Source organism: Anthonomus grandis, chromosome 2 (genome assembly GCF_022605725.1).
Source record: "Anthonomus grandis grandis chromosome 2, icAntGran1.3, whole genome shotgun sequence".
NCBI lineage: Eukaryota > Metazoa > Arthropoda > Insecta > Coleoptera > Curculionidae > Anthonomus > Anthonomus grandis.
In genome coordinates this window covers 46,827,993-46,842,598 of record NC_065547.1, presented here as the reverse complement: position 1 = coordinate 46,842,598, position 14,606 = coordinate 46,827,993, and the positions used below count along the sequence as shown (strand labels likewise).

The 14,606-nt window shown below is 32.8% G+C and overlaps 1 protein-coding gene across 5 annotated transcripts in view; it reads right to left on the bottom strand.

The window, feature by feature from the left end:
• Window positions 1–5,257: 5,257 nt before the first annotated feature.
• Window positions 5,258–14,606, bottom strand: part of LOC126746706 (rabphilin-3A) — an 83,467-nt gene continuing 74,118 nt past the window's right edge. For 4 of the 5 annotated variants that reach the window (XM_050455056.1, XM_050455050.1, XM_050455059.1 and 1 more), the window contains exons 10-12: window positions 13,856–14,293; window positions 5,668–5,876; window positions 5,258–5,617 (exon numbers count right to left, since the gene is read on the bottom strand). In XM_050455056.1, coding sequence (XP_050311013.1) covers window positions 5,526–5,617; window positions 5,668–5,876; window positions 13,856–14,293 — 739 coding nt within the window. In that variant the 3' untranslated portion in view covers window positions 5,258–5,525. The remainder of the gene's footprint in view (window positions 5,618–5,667; window positions 5,877–13,855; window positions 14,294–14,606) is intronic. The other variant, XM_050455068.1, reaches the window with a different exon arrangement.

Below are 14,606 nucleotides of genomic sequence, written 5' to 3'. Positions count from 1 at the left end.
TTTTATAGGTTATAAATTTTTTTATTTGAACAAAAAAAATATCTGTTTACATTAGTACATATCTAAACTATTTTTCGACATAGTCACCATTCCTCTCAATGCAGGTGGTGTACCGGGGTATCAGTTTTTTGATGCCCTCCTCGAAGTAGTTTCTCGCCAATCCCTTCGTCCACTTCTCCACCTCCTCCTTCACCTCCTGGTCGGTTGAAAACTTTTTTCCACCCATGTGCAGCTTCAGGGAGGTAAAGAGGTAGTAATCTGACGGTGCTAGGTCAGGGGAATGCGCAGGATGGTCCAGGACATCCCATTTAAACGAGGCGAGCAGGTTTTTCGTGGCGTTAGCTATGTGTGGTCTGGCATTGTCGTGCAGTAGGCAGACTCCCTTTGTCAGCATGCCTCTCCTCTTGTTCTGAATTGCCCTCCGTAATTTTCTTAGGGTCTGACAGTATCTTGCAGCGTTGATGGTCTCCCCTTGAGGCAAATAATCAATAAGAATTATGCCTTGACAGTCCCAAAACACGGATGCCATGATTTTATTGGATGAAATTGTCGTTTTGAACTTTTTGGCAGAGGGTGAAGAGGTGTGACGCCATTGTTGAGACTGCCTTTTGGTTTCTGGTGTGTAGTGGGCAACCCAAGTTTCATCTCCAGTAACGATGGAGCGGAGAAATTCATCGCCATGCAGTGTGTAGCGTCTCAAAAACTCTTGCCCGGCCTCAACTCTATTCAATTTGTGTTGGTCTGTCAGCTGTTTTGAGACCCACCTCGCCGACAGTTTCCGATATCCGAGGGTTTCTGTGATGATTTCGTGTACCAGAGATCTCGAGATTTGTGGAAACATTGCAGAAAATTCATCCACGGTCAATCTGCGATCGTCACGGATCGCATTTTCGATTTTTTCCAAAATTTCTTCAGTCATAATTGAAGGCCTTCCGCTCCTCTGATCATCATGCACAGATGTACGACCATTTTTAAACTCGCGATTGTACGATTCATAGCTTTATCACCATATGCAGTTTGTACCTCATTACAAACCTCAACCGGAGCACAGTATAAAGAACAAGACAGTAGGTTCACTCTCTTGCGGCCGTTTGAAGTAGGGACTTCTAAACAGTGCCGACTTTTTTTATGCGGTCGTAAATCATTATTTAGTTTCGACGGCAATCCTTTACGATACGGGGGGTGTTTGAAACATTTTTAATAAGGAATATTTTCGTACATCGCGGCGGGCAGCGCGTAATATATGGAATTTTTTGAAATTAAAGGCACTTTGTATTATTGTTAAAATAAAATTGAAAGAATATTATTAAGTATCTCTTTTGAACAAATAACTGTAAGAAAAACACTTGGTAGATAGCTTTAAAATTAAGTTTATTAGAATGTACACAATTAAATCTTAGCTTTACGTTCCTTTCATGCTCTTTTCTTAACTGACCAAGAAACTACCTACCTAATATTACATACACTTAATTAATAATAACTTCGTTAATATACCCATTTTTTAAATATTTAATAAAATTTACATAATAATGTGATAACAACACTCAGCATATGGAACTCGGTAACAGTGAAATACAAAAAGGCAGTTAAATAAAAAAAACTTATTAAATGCCTAATTATTTGCTTTTTAAATAGGGGATGAAACAACAAACCACTAAAATTCAAATAAAAGGAAAATAGGTGTTTTACAACCTAGAATTCATATAAATATGCAAAATAAATATAGTTTTACATTGAGGATTATAGTACACATTAATATTTTGAAACTTAAACCTTTAAAAACCACCCTTAATGACGAAAAAAATGCAGTTTTAAGTATGGTTAGACGGTATAAGTGGCTAAAATTTATATCATTCAAATGATTGCAATGCAACTAATAATAAATCGGATAGCTTTCACTATTAAAAACCACCACTAATAACAGAATATTACCAAAAATTTTGCATTTTTTTAGATTAAAATCACGATTTAAAAAAAATATGTACTCTAAATCGCTGACACTTTTTGAATTTTTTTGTAGGATCTCAATTTTCCGAAATATTTAAGAAATACTGAAGAAAAGCGTGTATTTTTTTTTGTAAACTAATCCATTTTTATTTAAAAAAAAATGTATATCCCCTTTTACTCCTGCAGCCATCTACGCAACATATCGCCGGCATTTTTAAAGTACAAAATTTCCGCACAACGCTATTATAGTTCTAATATTGAAGACGCCCCTGTATAACGCAGTCGCCACCGGGCAGCAAAAAAGAGTAGCATCAGAAAGCGAGTGAGAAAGGCAACATTTTGGGCGGCGCTTAGAGTGATCCTTCTATTCTAGTTTATGTTCGGTGACCGGAGTTAATCCCTTCCAAACGAGATAATGGATAACGCCGCGTATTTCACACTTGGCGGGAGATTGGATTGACATTTCTCACTAAACGTGTTGCTGCGTCTATAGTTCTCAACGTACTGACCTCGAAGCGGTCTTGTTGTGGAGGGGAGAAATCACGCTATGCGGCAGTGCAGCCAACATGTAGAAAAACAATTCCCTACCGCCGTGACAGGCTCAGTACACTTACTTTCTGGACATGCCTCGTATATGTTGGAACAAACAGTTATTTTGAAATAAAATGCCCATTTAGCGAAAATATTTTATTAAATTTTTTTTTAATCATAAATATGAAATGAACAAGCTTTTTTATAATGTTTAATATTATTTTTATAATTTATTTATATATTTTAAGTTATTTAGTATTTAATTACTTGGTAAATAATTTAAAAATGCTGACAACTAAATATTGGAACAAGTGAGTTTTAAAAAAGAAAAATACAAATTAGTAAGGCGTAACGTCGCCCTTAGCTTGAATAACAGCCTGAACTCTATAAGGCATTGTACCAACTAGACCTTCACAAAATTCAGGGGTGAAACTATCTCATATTTCCTGTAGTTTAGCACGTAGTTGTGGCAAAGTACGCTGCGGACTATTTCTTAGGCGTTGCTTCATTTTGTGCCAAAGTATTTCGATTGGATTGAGATCCGGGCTGCTAGAGAGGTGTGACAAAACTTTCATATTATGTTTCCCCATCCATTTTTTGGTAGATTTAGCAGTATGACATGAGGCACCGTCCTGTTGAAAGATAAAATCTCCAGATGGATATAAATTTGCTGCACTTGGTAAAAGCGAATGTTCGAGAATGTCTTGATATTTTTCTGCATTTACTATGCCATCAATAAAGTGTAACGTTCCCAACCCTTTAGCTGACATACAACCCCACACCATGATGCCCTGTGGAAACTTTACAGTCCTTTTAAGACAATCCTTATGGAATGCTTCTGTTTTGTCCCGAATCACACGCTTTCGATAATCTCCGACACAGACATCAAATTTGCTTTCTTCGCTATAAATAACTTTGCTCCAATTTTCTTTGGTACATGAGAGTTTCGATTTGGCCCAAATGTAACGATTCCTTTTTTGAGTCTCCGTTAACAATGGTTTTTCTTTGGCCTAGGCGAACAAATGAGAAAAATGAAAATAATATAGCACAGAACAGCCTATTAAACATACCTTATAAAAACTAAGACCGCTCTTGTGGATATATTTGCGGCAGCATTCTCTGGAAACTTTTTTCCCACTTTCTCTATTCCACCTTGCAGTTACTTCTCGTAGAGTATTTCTTCTTTTCGACTTACAAGTTCCTTACTTTTCTTTGAGAAACAACTTTTGGACGTCCTGAAGTTTTGCCGCGAACACCAATACTGGCAGTTTCACCATTATTTTTTAATTATATTAAATATAGTAGTTGTTGCAACATTTAATTCACTGGAGATTTCTCGCATCGTTTTCCCTTTATGGTACTGCCGGATAATAATTTCTCGCATTTTTAGATCAGTAGTTTTTCCACGAGCCATTATTGTATTTTACTCGTAATAAAAATGACAGTAATTGATTATTAATGGTCAAGTGACGCATCAAAATTTTTATTATTGACAACGCACTACTTACTTTTGTTTATTCAAAGCCATCTTCGCGTCATGCTAATAAAACTGGAAAAATTTGAGCAAAAGCAACCCATGTTCCAACATTTAGTTGTCAACATTTTTTGATTATCAAACAATTAAATAAATATTATTTAACATCAAAATTTTATTAAACCTTAAAAATAATTCTCTAAAACATAAAAAATATTATTAATTTATTATTTTTAAATAAAAAAAAAATAAATTAAAAGAATTACGGTAAACTGGAATTTTATTCGTAAAATGACTACTTGTTCCAATATATAGTTGTTAGGGCTCGTATGTGCGCTTTGGCCTGTCTCATACCAGGGGACTCAGTCGATCTTCGGTGGATCCACTTGTCCCTACTGGACACCCTTCATTTACGCGACCGCTACGCATTTGGCTATACCAATTATGGGTTCCGGCCCCATCGGCACGTTCGCGGATCCCAGTCTGGCAAGAGAGTCCGCTTCCTCATTACCTGCATGGCCTGCGTGGCCAGGTATCCAGACGAGCTGGACCCTGCAGCCAACCTGCACCAGTTTTTTCAGGACTTTTATGCACGCCTTCATACTTGTCCCTGTTAATTTCTCGATTGCAGATAAAAATGTTAGACTTAGGTTTTTCAAAATCTTTTTCTAAAAACCGTTCTTTTTCTAAACTTGCTTTACCTTTTACTGCGTGACTGGGTCGAAACATCCACGTCCTGGTTGTAAAAATCTCTAAACCGACTGGGGATGTTGAAATGCTTTTTGCCTTTGAACACTACCTTTCCATCTGCAGCAGCTGCTGCACTTTCTTTTTTGTACTCCACACAATTCCAGACGAAGACAACAAAAATTGAGGACAATTTCTACATTTGGTCGTGAAATAATTAATTCTACCTCGCCGTGGAATTTTTAGTGGAATACTGAGACGGTTTTGGGCTTCTGTATTGGTCAGGAAATATTTAGGCACAAAGCTCGGGCTGAGCGGGTGGTCCACCTTTTTGCCATCGGTGAAATGCGTACTGCAGACTTTAGAAGATTTTGTTAGCATTGTTTTATGCATGCACCTTTTAGTCAAGCCATTAAAGGCAAACAATCAAACCTTTAAACCTTAAATAAACACAAAATACGTCTGAAAATGTTTAGTTTTATTTCCACATAACATCAAGCAACACCAATATTATTAATTCTAGCGTTCCATGGAACATGCTTATAATAAACATTTTATATTTAGTAAACATCAATTGTAATATTTAAATATAGTGAAATATTTTTGAATTTTCGCATCACAGTCTTTTTTTTTTTGTAGAGAAATAATGAAAGTGGAAACGTGACAAAAATTTTAAATCAATTTAATTTTATGGAGTTAAGTAAAGTGTCTTAGTATTATATTAAAAATATACCTTTTTTTTTAATTTTTGATATAAAATATATAGTAGTTTATTAAGGGATAAGTATTAAAATATCTTGTACGTATAAAACATAATTGGCGCACTCAATTCAAAAAGCCAAACTGCGCGTCACTTTTGGCAGTATGTATTTCTTTACAAAACTGTTTAGTTCAGAATATCCTCCGTTAAATTATGCCATTGGTCGTGATGGTGGTCTGGATATCGAATCATATCCAACCAATGTTTTAACCGTTGTCCTAAAATGATACAAAAGTTATTTACCGCTTAATTTCTCAAAAGTACTCACCTTTAGATCCAGATCCTCCCAAAATTAATCCGCCTAAATAATCGTTACTTTTCCCATAATCCTTATCAAAGACCGTAATGTAAAGGCTCTGCATGTAAAGTTCTGTAGGTCGCGTTTCGAACGCGAACTCTTCGTTGAAAACCGGATTTAGATTTTTCCATTTAACTGACGTCTTATGCTTTTTATGGCACGGATCGGGCTTCAGTTGTCTAAAAAATTAAATTTATCTAATTTAAACCTTTGACAAGCTATTCCTGAAATATCTCCTCGTTGCCAGGAATTTACGACAGAAAGAGCGAAAATAACATTATAATTTTTTTTCTAATTTAAAGAAAAGAATAATTAAATTAATTTTCATTTTTAAATGTTAATGTTTCCTTTTTAGCAATCATTTTAAGTAGAAGTCGTATATTGTGAGGTAAACTCGTTTTAAAGTTGCTGAAATACAAAATGGAGGATGTTGAAGTGTGACTTTATTTGCAGTTTTTATAGCCTCGATGGTCAATTGTGAATTTTAAGTGAAAACATGAAGAAAGTATTAACCCATTAGTGCCCAGCGTCATCATTTGATGACGCCAAAAATTCGTGGGGATGAGAGCGCCCGAGTAGGTTGGCGATTGCCGACGGCTGTCTAACGCATTAGAGCAATGCCTACGCAATATTATGCAGGTGGTATTTACTAGTGTTTGCGTTTACTTGTCCGGCGAAAATCACCTTGTTTCTTAAAGATTTTGACTAGAAAGACCTGCTATAGGCCCATAGGTCATATTTCCTTTAGTAGTAGGGGTAAGATACTTTCTTTAGTGTGTTTTACAACCAAAGGGTAGAAATTTTGTAAAAATATTATGATATTTCTAATTGAATTTTTTTAGCCGTAAACCTAACCTAAATCTCTGTGTCCTCAAATGAGGACACTGGGTTATTACATTTTTTTTTTAATTATTTTTAGACTGGCAAAAAATGAATAGACATGATTTCAAGAACTTAGACGATGCGGTAGAATATGACCTGTATGATTATTTAGAAGAAATTTCTTGTGACAACATTAGCGAGTTAGGAGTGGTTAGTGAAGATGAGATTGAAGGGGACGCAGAAATAGTAGGCGCAACTCCAGCGGCGTCGCCAGCAATTGATTTGTTTGACATAGAAAATATGCCTATTATATTTGGGAATGATACTTTGTCCCAAGACGCCGATGCTGACTTAGCCGAATAGAGCAGTGAGGATAAGCTACCTTTGTCACTAATACGAGTCCAGGAAATTCGCAAAAAACTATATGGACTTCCTCCAACTCACACTGTGTCCGAAATTTTAAAGAATTTGGAGAAGAAATAGGACCAAACATTCCCACCGATATAGAAACCCCTACGGACATGTTTTTGCATATATTCCCTGACCATCTGTTAGACCACATAGCTTTTCAAACTAACTTATATGCCTTGCAAAGAACCGGAGGTAATAGTCATGCATTTACGCCTACTAATGTAAAGGAATTAAAGGGTTTTATTGCAATAAATTTGATAATGGGCATAAAAAAAGCCTCCAGTTACAAGGATTAATGGTCCTCACGATTGGAAATGAAAGATCCATTCATAAGTTCAATAATGTCAAGAGACAGGTTTTCATGGATGCTAGCCAACCTGTACCTAAGCGACAACTCTGTACAGCCTGGCCGTGATCACCAAAACTTTGATAAGCTTTAAAAATTACGGCCTTTGTTAGATGTATTATCTGATACATATAAAAATGCTTTTAAACCAAGTCAACATTAAGCTATTGATGAGTCGATGATCCGATTCAAAGGACGAAGCTCTCTAAAATAGTATATGCCAAAGAAATGAAGTTTGGATTCGTTCCGAAAATTCAGGATACGTACGTCAATTTCAGATTTACACTGGTAAAATAGGTCAAATGACCGAAAAGTCTTTTGGTGGTAGAGTTGTTAGAGACCTTACGAGAGACTTAGTTGGAAAAAGGTACGAAATATATTTTGACAATTATTTGAATTCGGTCGAGCTGCAAAAACAACTGCAAACTGAGTTGATTTACGCTTGTCAGAAAAGATCGAAAGAATCTACCAACAGATCTACTAGATGACAAGCAGTTAACAAGGGGTGAATTCGATTGGAGAGTTAGCGCTGATGGGTTGACATTTTTGAAATGGATGGATAATAGGCCAGTCCGTTTTTTAACTAATTATCTGGATCTATGCAAAAATCAATGGGTTTCCCGCAAAAAAAAAGATGGTTCCGCCGAAGATGTTACTTGTCCTGAACTAGTAAATAAATATAATACGCATATGGGATATGTGGATAAGATGGACATGCTAAAAACTCTTTATGAGGTTGACCGAAAGTCGAAAAAGTGGTGGCATTGAATTTTTTTCTATTTCATAGATTTATCCTTAGTAAATGCATTCATATTGTATCAAAAAAGAACGGATTCCAATACGCAACTTTCGCTAAAACTTTTTCGACTTTCAGTGGGCCTACACTGATAAAAAGGATTCGTAAAATTCAGTATTTAGTTTAGGTAATTTTGTGACCAATCCTTATTCCATATAATTACAAAACAATTGTGAATATGAAAATACAGAATATTTTAAGTAATAATCATTAGTAATATGTAATGTAAATTTACCAATTAAAATTTGTAAATTCTGTAAAAATCAATAATAATTTAAAGAAAAAACGATGTTACCAATTTTATTAGTAAGAATTACAAAATATATATTGTACTATTTATTAATACAAATATTAAAATTCTAAAATATGTTATGAATAATTAGTTGTTAGGCAAGTAAATTGTCCATTTAAATACTTTGAAATTAATTTTTTTATTAGTAAAAATTACAAAATATATATTGTATTATTTAATATTTAAATGAATAAAATTTTAAAATCTATAATTGAATGATTTATACTGAATTTAAATTATTATACTTTTAAGTAGTATAGAGTTACATAATTTACCAATCAGATCCTGCTTATGTTATATAACTCAAACAGGATATGATTGTTAAATTTGGTAATTCAATATTACTTAAAAAATATAATAAAATAAAATGGATAAATTTCATATATGTACGTATGAAATTAAACAACAAAATCTTTAAATTTTATGTAATTAAGTATATATTAAAAAAATAATAATTTAACATTCTGGTACATATAAAGTACATTAACACTTAAAGAAGTACATTAACACTTAACCAGAATAGCGTTCTAACTATAGATTTAATTTTAAATGTAGAGTGTTGAGATTTTAAGACATCAGCTAAAACTTCTAATGGTACGAACAGAAAACGCGCGCTTTACTTCTTTTATTTAACTATATATGGACCCTATATAGTTAAATAAGGGTATAAATATATATATATATATATATATAATTTGAAATGGTATAAACAACTAACAAAAAGACAATCTTTAGTTGATTTTTTCGTTTTAACAGGCGAGTAAGGTGATTTTCCATTGCGAGTAATAATTTTAATTTTACAAAATGATTACTTTTTAATTGAACATTTTAATACCCAGCACCATTAAGTTAAATATTTGAAAAATGCGGTAAATGAAATAAACTTTTTTTGATCTTAATCTTTTGTTAAAAGAACAAAAAATCGACTTTAAAATCACACTGTCTAACAAAAACCTATTATTCTAATAATAATAAAACAAAATATAGGAAATATGTACCTTCTTCTTTCATCAAATTATTGTCGTAGGTACTTAATACGTAAACAAAATAAATAACATTACATGGCATGTAACATGTTAACAAAAAAAATGTTCTCCTACATAAAAAATATACATAGTATGCATAATAATATAACAAAGATATATATTATGGGTACTTATTATGTTTTTTTATTTTTTATTGAATTCATTAGACAAAAAAAACCTTCTTTAGGCTATTAGATACCTGCCTGGCTTTACTTCCCTGATCGGGGTGAAGTTTTAGAAAATATCTTTGAAGAAATTCCAATTTGGAGGGTACTTTCTAGTTTTTTCGGGTAAACCAACATTAGTACAAAGTACAACGCAAGAAGAACTTTTAGGGCCTCCAGAAAAGTGGCGTAGCCATCTGTCTGTATTATTTAACGTTCAACCAAAACATAAAAGCAATTTTTGTTTTCTAAAATAATAAGATAAGTATATGTTATTGTTTGATACTTCTAAGGCATAAATTATTTACCTTGCTTTAGAATTATAGGCGTTAGTGGCAAACTGTCGGGATAAACATCGTCGTCGTTTAAATTTATTTGGACCTGGAATAAAAAAAATATATTTAAAATAAAAAATAATATTACAGTTGTAATTAAGGTTGGAGTCATGTAGTTTTTAGTTTTTTTTTATTTATAAAAAATGTCACTTGCCTCTGTTTCAGATATCAAAAATTCAATATCTTCCTTGAAGTGCTGTATTAAATTTTTAATTAGTTGTTCTATTGATACATTTTCTTCTAAATCAGCATCTTTGGGGAGTTTCAGGCACTTTGTGATTTTGTCAGCTTTCTCATTTATTCCATTGAGTAGGTGAATATCAGGACCTGTTAATTCTTGAAAATGCCAAAAGAGAGATGGTGATGAAAGTAGTAATGACCATTTTTCTTTAGGTTCTCTGATTATAGGAATATTATTAGGAAATTTCCTTATCTCGGAATAATCCATTAAGATTTCGGTGTATATATAAATGCTTATTATACTTTTGAATATTAATGAATTTAATCGAGCAAATACTACATAAAAACATTATTATAATATTTACTTACCTGTATTATCACAAAAACTCAAACAAGATGGACAAAATTCACTTAACCAATGCACTAACACGCAATACTTTATCCGATAGGAGCCTGAGCTCACGCTCCCTTAATAATTTTGGTGCGAGGTGTGACTAAACAAACGGCAAACGCCGAATTAGCCTAAATTAACTGAGTATAGGTATGGCGTATTTGGTGGCGTCTGTTAATTTACGTAGCGAATTATGTAATTTTACAAAATATATGTATTTTCCCGTTTTGTTTACGTATTTTTACCGTTTAAACTAAAATATTACTTTGTATATTGTAAAAATTACATGCAAAATAAATTGAGGCTATGAGTGCAAAAACGGACTAACCCCAACATTATTAAGTGCTAAAAAATAGGTTTAAAAAAGTACGAAAATGTACGTGCGCAAAACCCTTTTAAAAGAACATTTCTGTAGTTCGAATTAATTTAATGTTCTTGAGTGTTACTTAAATTTGCGGAATTTGTTTTAAATTTTTGGATATGGCTAATATCCGATTTTTCTATGTGGATTAGTCCACTCTACATTTAAAATAGATTGGGTTTTTAATGGGTTACTATAACTTAAGCTATTATAAGTATTACGTCAAAAACTGTATTACTCGTATTGTCACGAGAATAAATAAAAAAAATATAGAAACTTTATTTTTTTATTAAATACGTAGGTATTAAATACGTAAAGTTTCTTCTTCTTCAATTGGGCTACTTCACATCCAGTTGCTTGAGCGGATGACCTTAGATTTTTATAAAAATCTTGGTATATAGGAGGGATGAATTCCATTAACTCAAGGAGATCTTTATTTTAGCTTCATTAATGGCATTACCATTTGGGTATAAAAGGCGCAGATCCTTAATTTCCTTGAAAAAAGATTTCCTTTTATTAAGATCTACTGTGTTAAAATAAACCTCTTCATTATTCGAGTACTTATACTGAATAGTATTAAGAAAATCTTTTCCATTGGATTTTGAGCCACTCCACCTTTGTTTTTGTTTCAGATACTTTTCTGTTTATTATGTTACTTTCATTAGTTTCTTAGAGGAAAAAAATCTTGACTTATCCATTTCTATTATGGTAAAGGGATTTTTTTCTAACATGTCTTATGACTGTCTGCCAGTCTTGAGGTATAAAGATATGCGGATGGAATTTCTTTTCTTTTTCTATGATTCCGGAATCTTGCTCGTATGGTAAATAGGAATGACCACTTACAAGAAATTTATGATCTATTTCTTCCATAGTAAATAATGGAGATGCAGTAATATAGTTACATATCAATGACATTTTTATATTACGATTCTGACCACCACATTGGTCAGAATACACAATAGGTCTTTTCGAGGTAACAAAGTTTTTTATGTAATATAAAATACATGATCCCACCTCTTGCGGCCCCCTGGAAGCAATACTTTCATCCCATACAAACATGAACGAATTATTGGTTCCCATTTCATGTATATTAAAGCAGTAAGTCCATAACTGCCTTTTATAGTAACAAATGCCTGTGGTAAGTACAGGTGTAGGAAGAGTATTCATTATATCAAAACTTTTTGCCAGTTCAGTGTCTTTTCTTAGGGTGACTCTAGCACATAAACTTCTTACTTTTAGCAGCACAGTGGACTAACTGAGGATAGTCCACTTTGCTTCTTTAAACTTTTATCAATAATAATGTTCAATAACTGTTTTAATGCTGCTATTTCGTAACGAAAAGGAATAGGTCGTTTGGTCCACTGTGCATTAAATAGATTTTAACTTGACGAATAATGTTCTACAATAAAGTCGATTTTGAATTTTTGTGGGTTAGTCCGATATTGCACTCATAGCCTCAATTTTACAAATGATATTTTGTATTTTGTATGTTTTACAAAGTGAAGTTCAATATTCTTTAAAAAATTACTAAAGTTTGGGCTTCTACAGAATACAATTGGTGATTAATAATAAATTTATTTGGTATATTTCCCCCTATTTTTTTCAGTGTAGGACTTGTTGGAGCTGAACAAGGTTTACCGTAAAGGGGTCGGCCATCAGCAACGGTGAATCATTTCAAACGTACTGTACCATACGAAATTCGGTACGACTCTTGTTCCCACATGCCTCTATATGGCAAGCCTGGAAGATGTACTTTTTGTAGTACCAAGGCGGAACCTCACAAATCAAGATGGCATTGTACAAGGTAGCTGTTGATATTACATTGATAAATAAATAAACATAGTTAATTATTGTTATTTTTTTAGGTGTGATGTTGCCCTGTGCCTTTCAGATAAGAAAAACTGTTTCCGTCAATATCATACCAAATAAATTTTTTATAATCAATGTATTTTTCTAGCAATAAAAAATTAGTTTTTGCCAATTTTTTTTTTTGTTTATCTGCCTAGTGTCCTTACAGTGAGCACATCTCATTGTAACTAACTCATATGCAAAAAAAAAGATTTACTATTAAAAACATATTAAATAATCTTTAATTAATTGAGCAAAACAAAAATTTTCACCAAAAGTTAAAAAAAATAAATCCGGCCTCAAAGGTATAAATACATTATGGTTCTTTGAAGCATGATACTGGAACCCTAAGAACTGGTCTTCTCCTTCATTTGTATATAAATTTTGGCCCTCACCGATTAACCAGACTTAAGTACAGCTGATAATCTGTAATTTTTTTAAGAATTTCTTTAAGCCTCATACATTGACAAGACCTAATAATTCCAAACTGACCTTTAGTATATAGTATATACTTTCGACTGAAAGTATAGATAGGAGCGAAGAGTCTATATTTGTTAACTTGACTGTCGTCATTGCTATTATGTAGAACAAGACTGAGACTAATAATACTCCAGGTACAACGTCATTACTTAAATTCTTGATTCGCTTTATTTTTATTTTTTATTGTTTAGTACATTATATTATTGACGTTGCTATGTTTATAATTATTTATTTTTTTCTCTCTTTGTAGATAAAGGCATTAAGCTTATAATAAATTCTTATAATAAAGGATTTTTGAATTTGAATTAAAAAACCGAGCCAGAAACTTTAATTTTTTCTCTTCAATTGCCAAAAAATTAATTCTCTTACCATTGAAAACAATTATATTAAAATTAAAAGCATCATTGACTGATTGTACATGGAATAATAATGTGTCCAATCAACATCATGTAATCTGATTACATTCATAAATAATATAATACAATATATGTATAACATTGGAAAATGACATTCATTGGATTTATAAAATGAATTTAAATAATTAGCTAAAAGCCTACAAAATTTAAAAAAAAAAACATAATTTGGTTTCTTGGTAATTTAAGAATTAGTTAAAAAGTTTAAAGATTCTTCAAATTTATATGACATTTAGAAACCTCTTCATCCTAAAGATAAGCATTATTTTCAGGTTCATAGGAAAAATTACTTACAGCTTAACAAATGGATCCGAAAACCCATTATTATCCATAGGCAACAAATTGGTGCATCTCCTAATCGTAACCAAAAGGGCCCTTTTTTTCGTAGAGTAGCATAAAGAGATCAGGATTTGTCCCCTGGCCCATAAATCAAAATCGAACCACTGGTTCAATTCTGGGGCTGGTAAGGGCCCCTTTTGCTCCGGACGTAAGTTCTCCAAAGGAACTGTGAGCTGAAAAATTTGGGTTTGGAGAGTTCTCATACAGAAAACACAATTGTCACTTACGTAAATCGTATTTTGCACCCTTAATTTAGCAAGTTTTATTCTGACCTCACCCATATAGTCATGCCCGTATCGGTCATCGTCTACCACCAGTACGTGTAGAGCCTTATTAGCTAAATCATCCTCCGTTATATCATAAAAGGTAAGGTTTTCGTTGAATTCAGGATTTCTGGAAATACACATCCTAAGTGATGCAATTAAATTATAATTAAGGTAAAATGGAAATCCTTCAGTCTGCCTACACTTATTTATTAAACATTTAGTTAGCTTAAAATTCCCTACATGTTTCGGACACAGTGGTGTCCATCATCAGGGGGTAAAAGGTTTAAAATTTGTAACAGCGCCCCAGGGTTTGATTACATATTAAAAACCCTCTATTTATTACTATTATTTTCAATTTTTTCCCAAAACTAAAGAAATTTAGAGGGTTTTTGATATGTAATCAAACCCTGGGGCGTGTGCCTGTTACCAATTTTAAACCT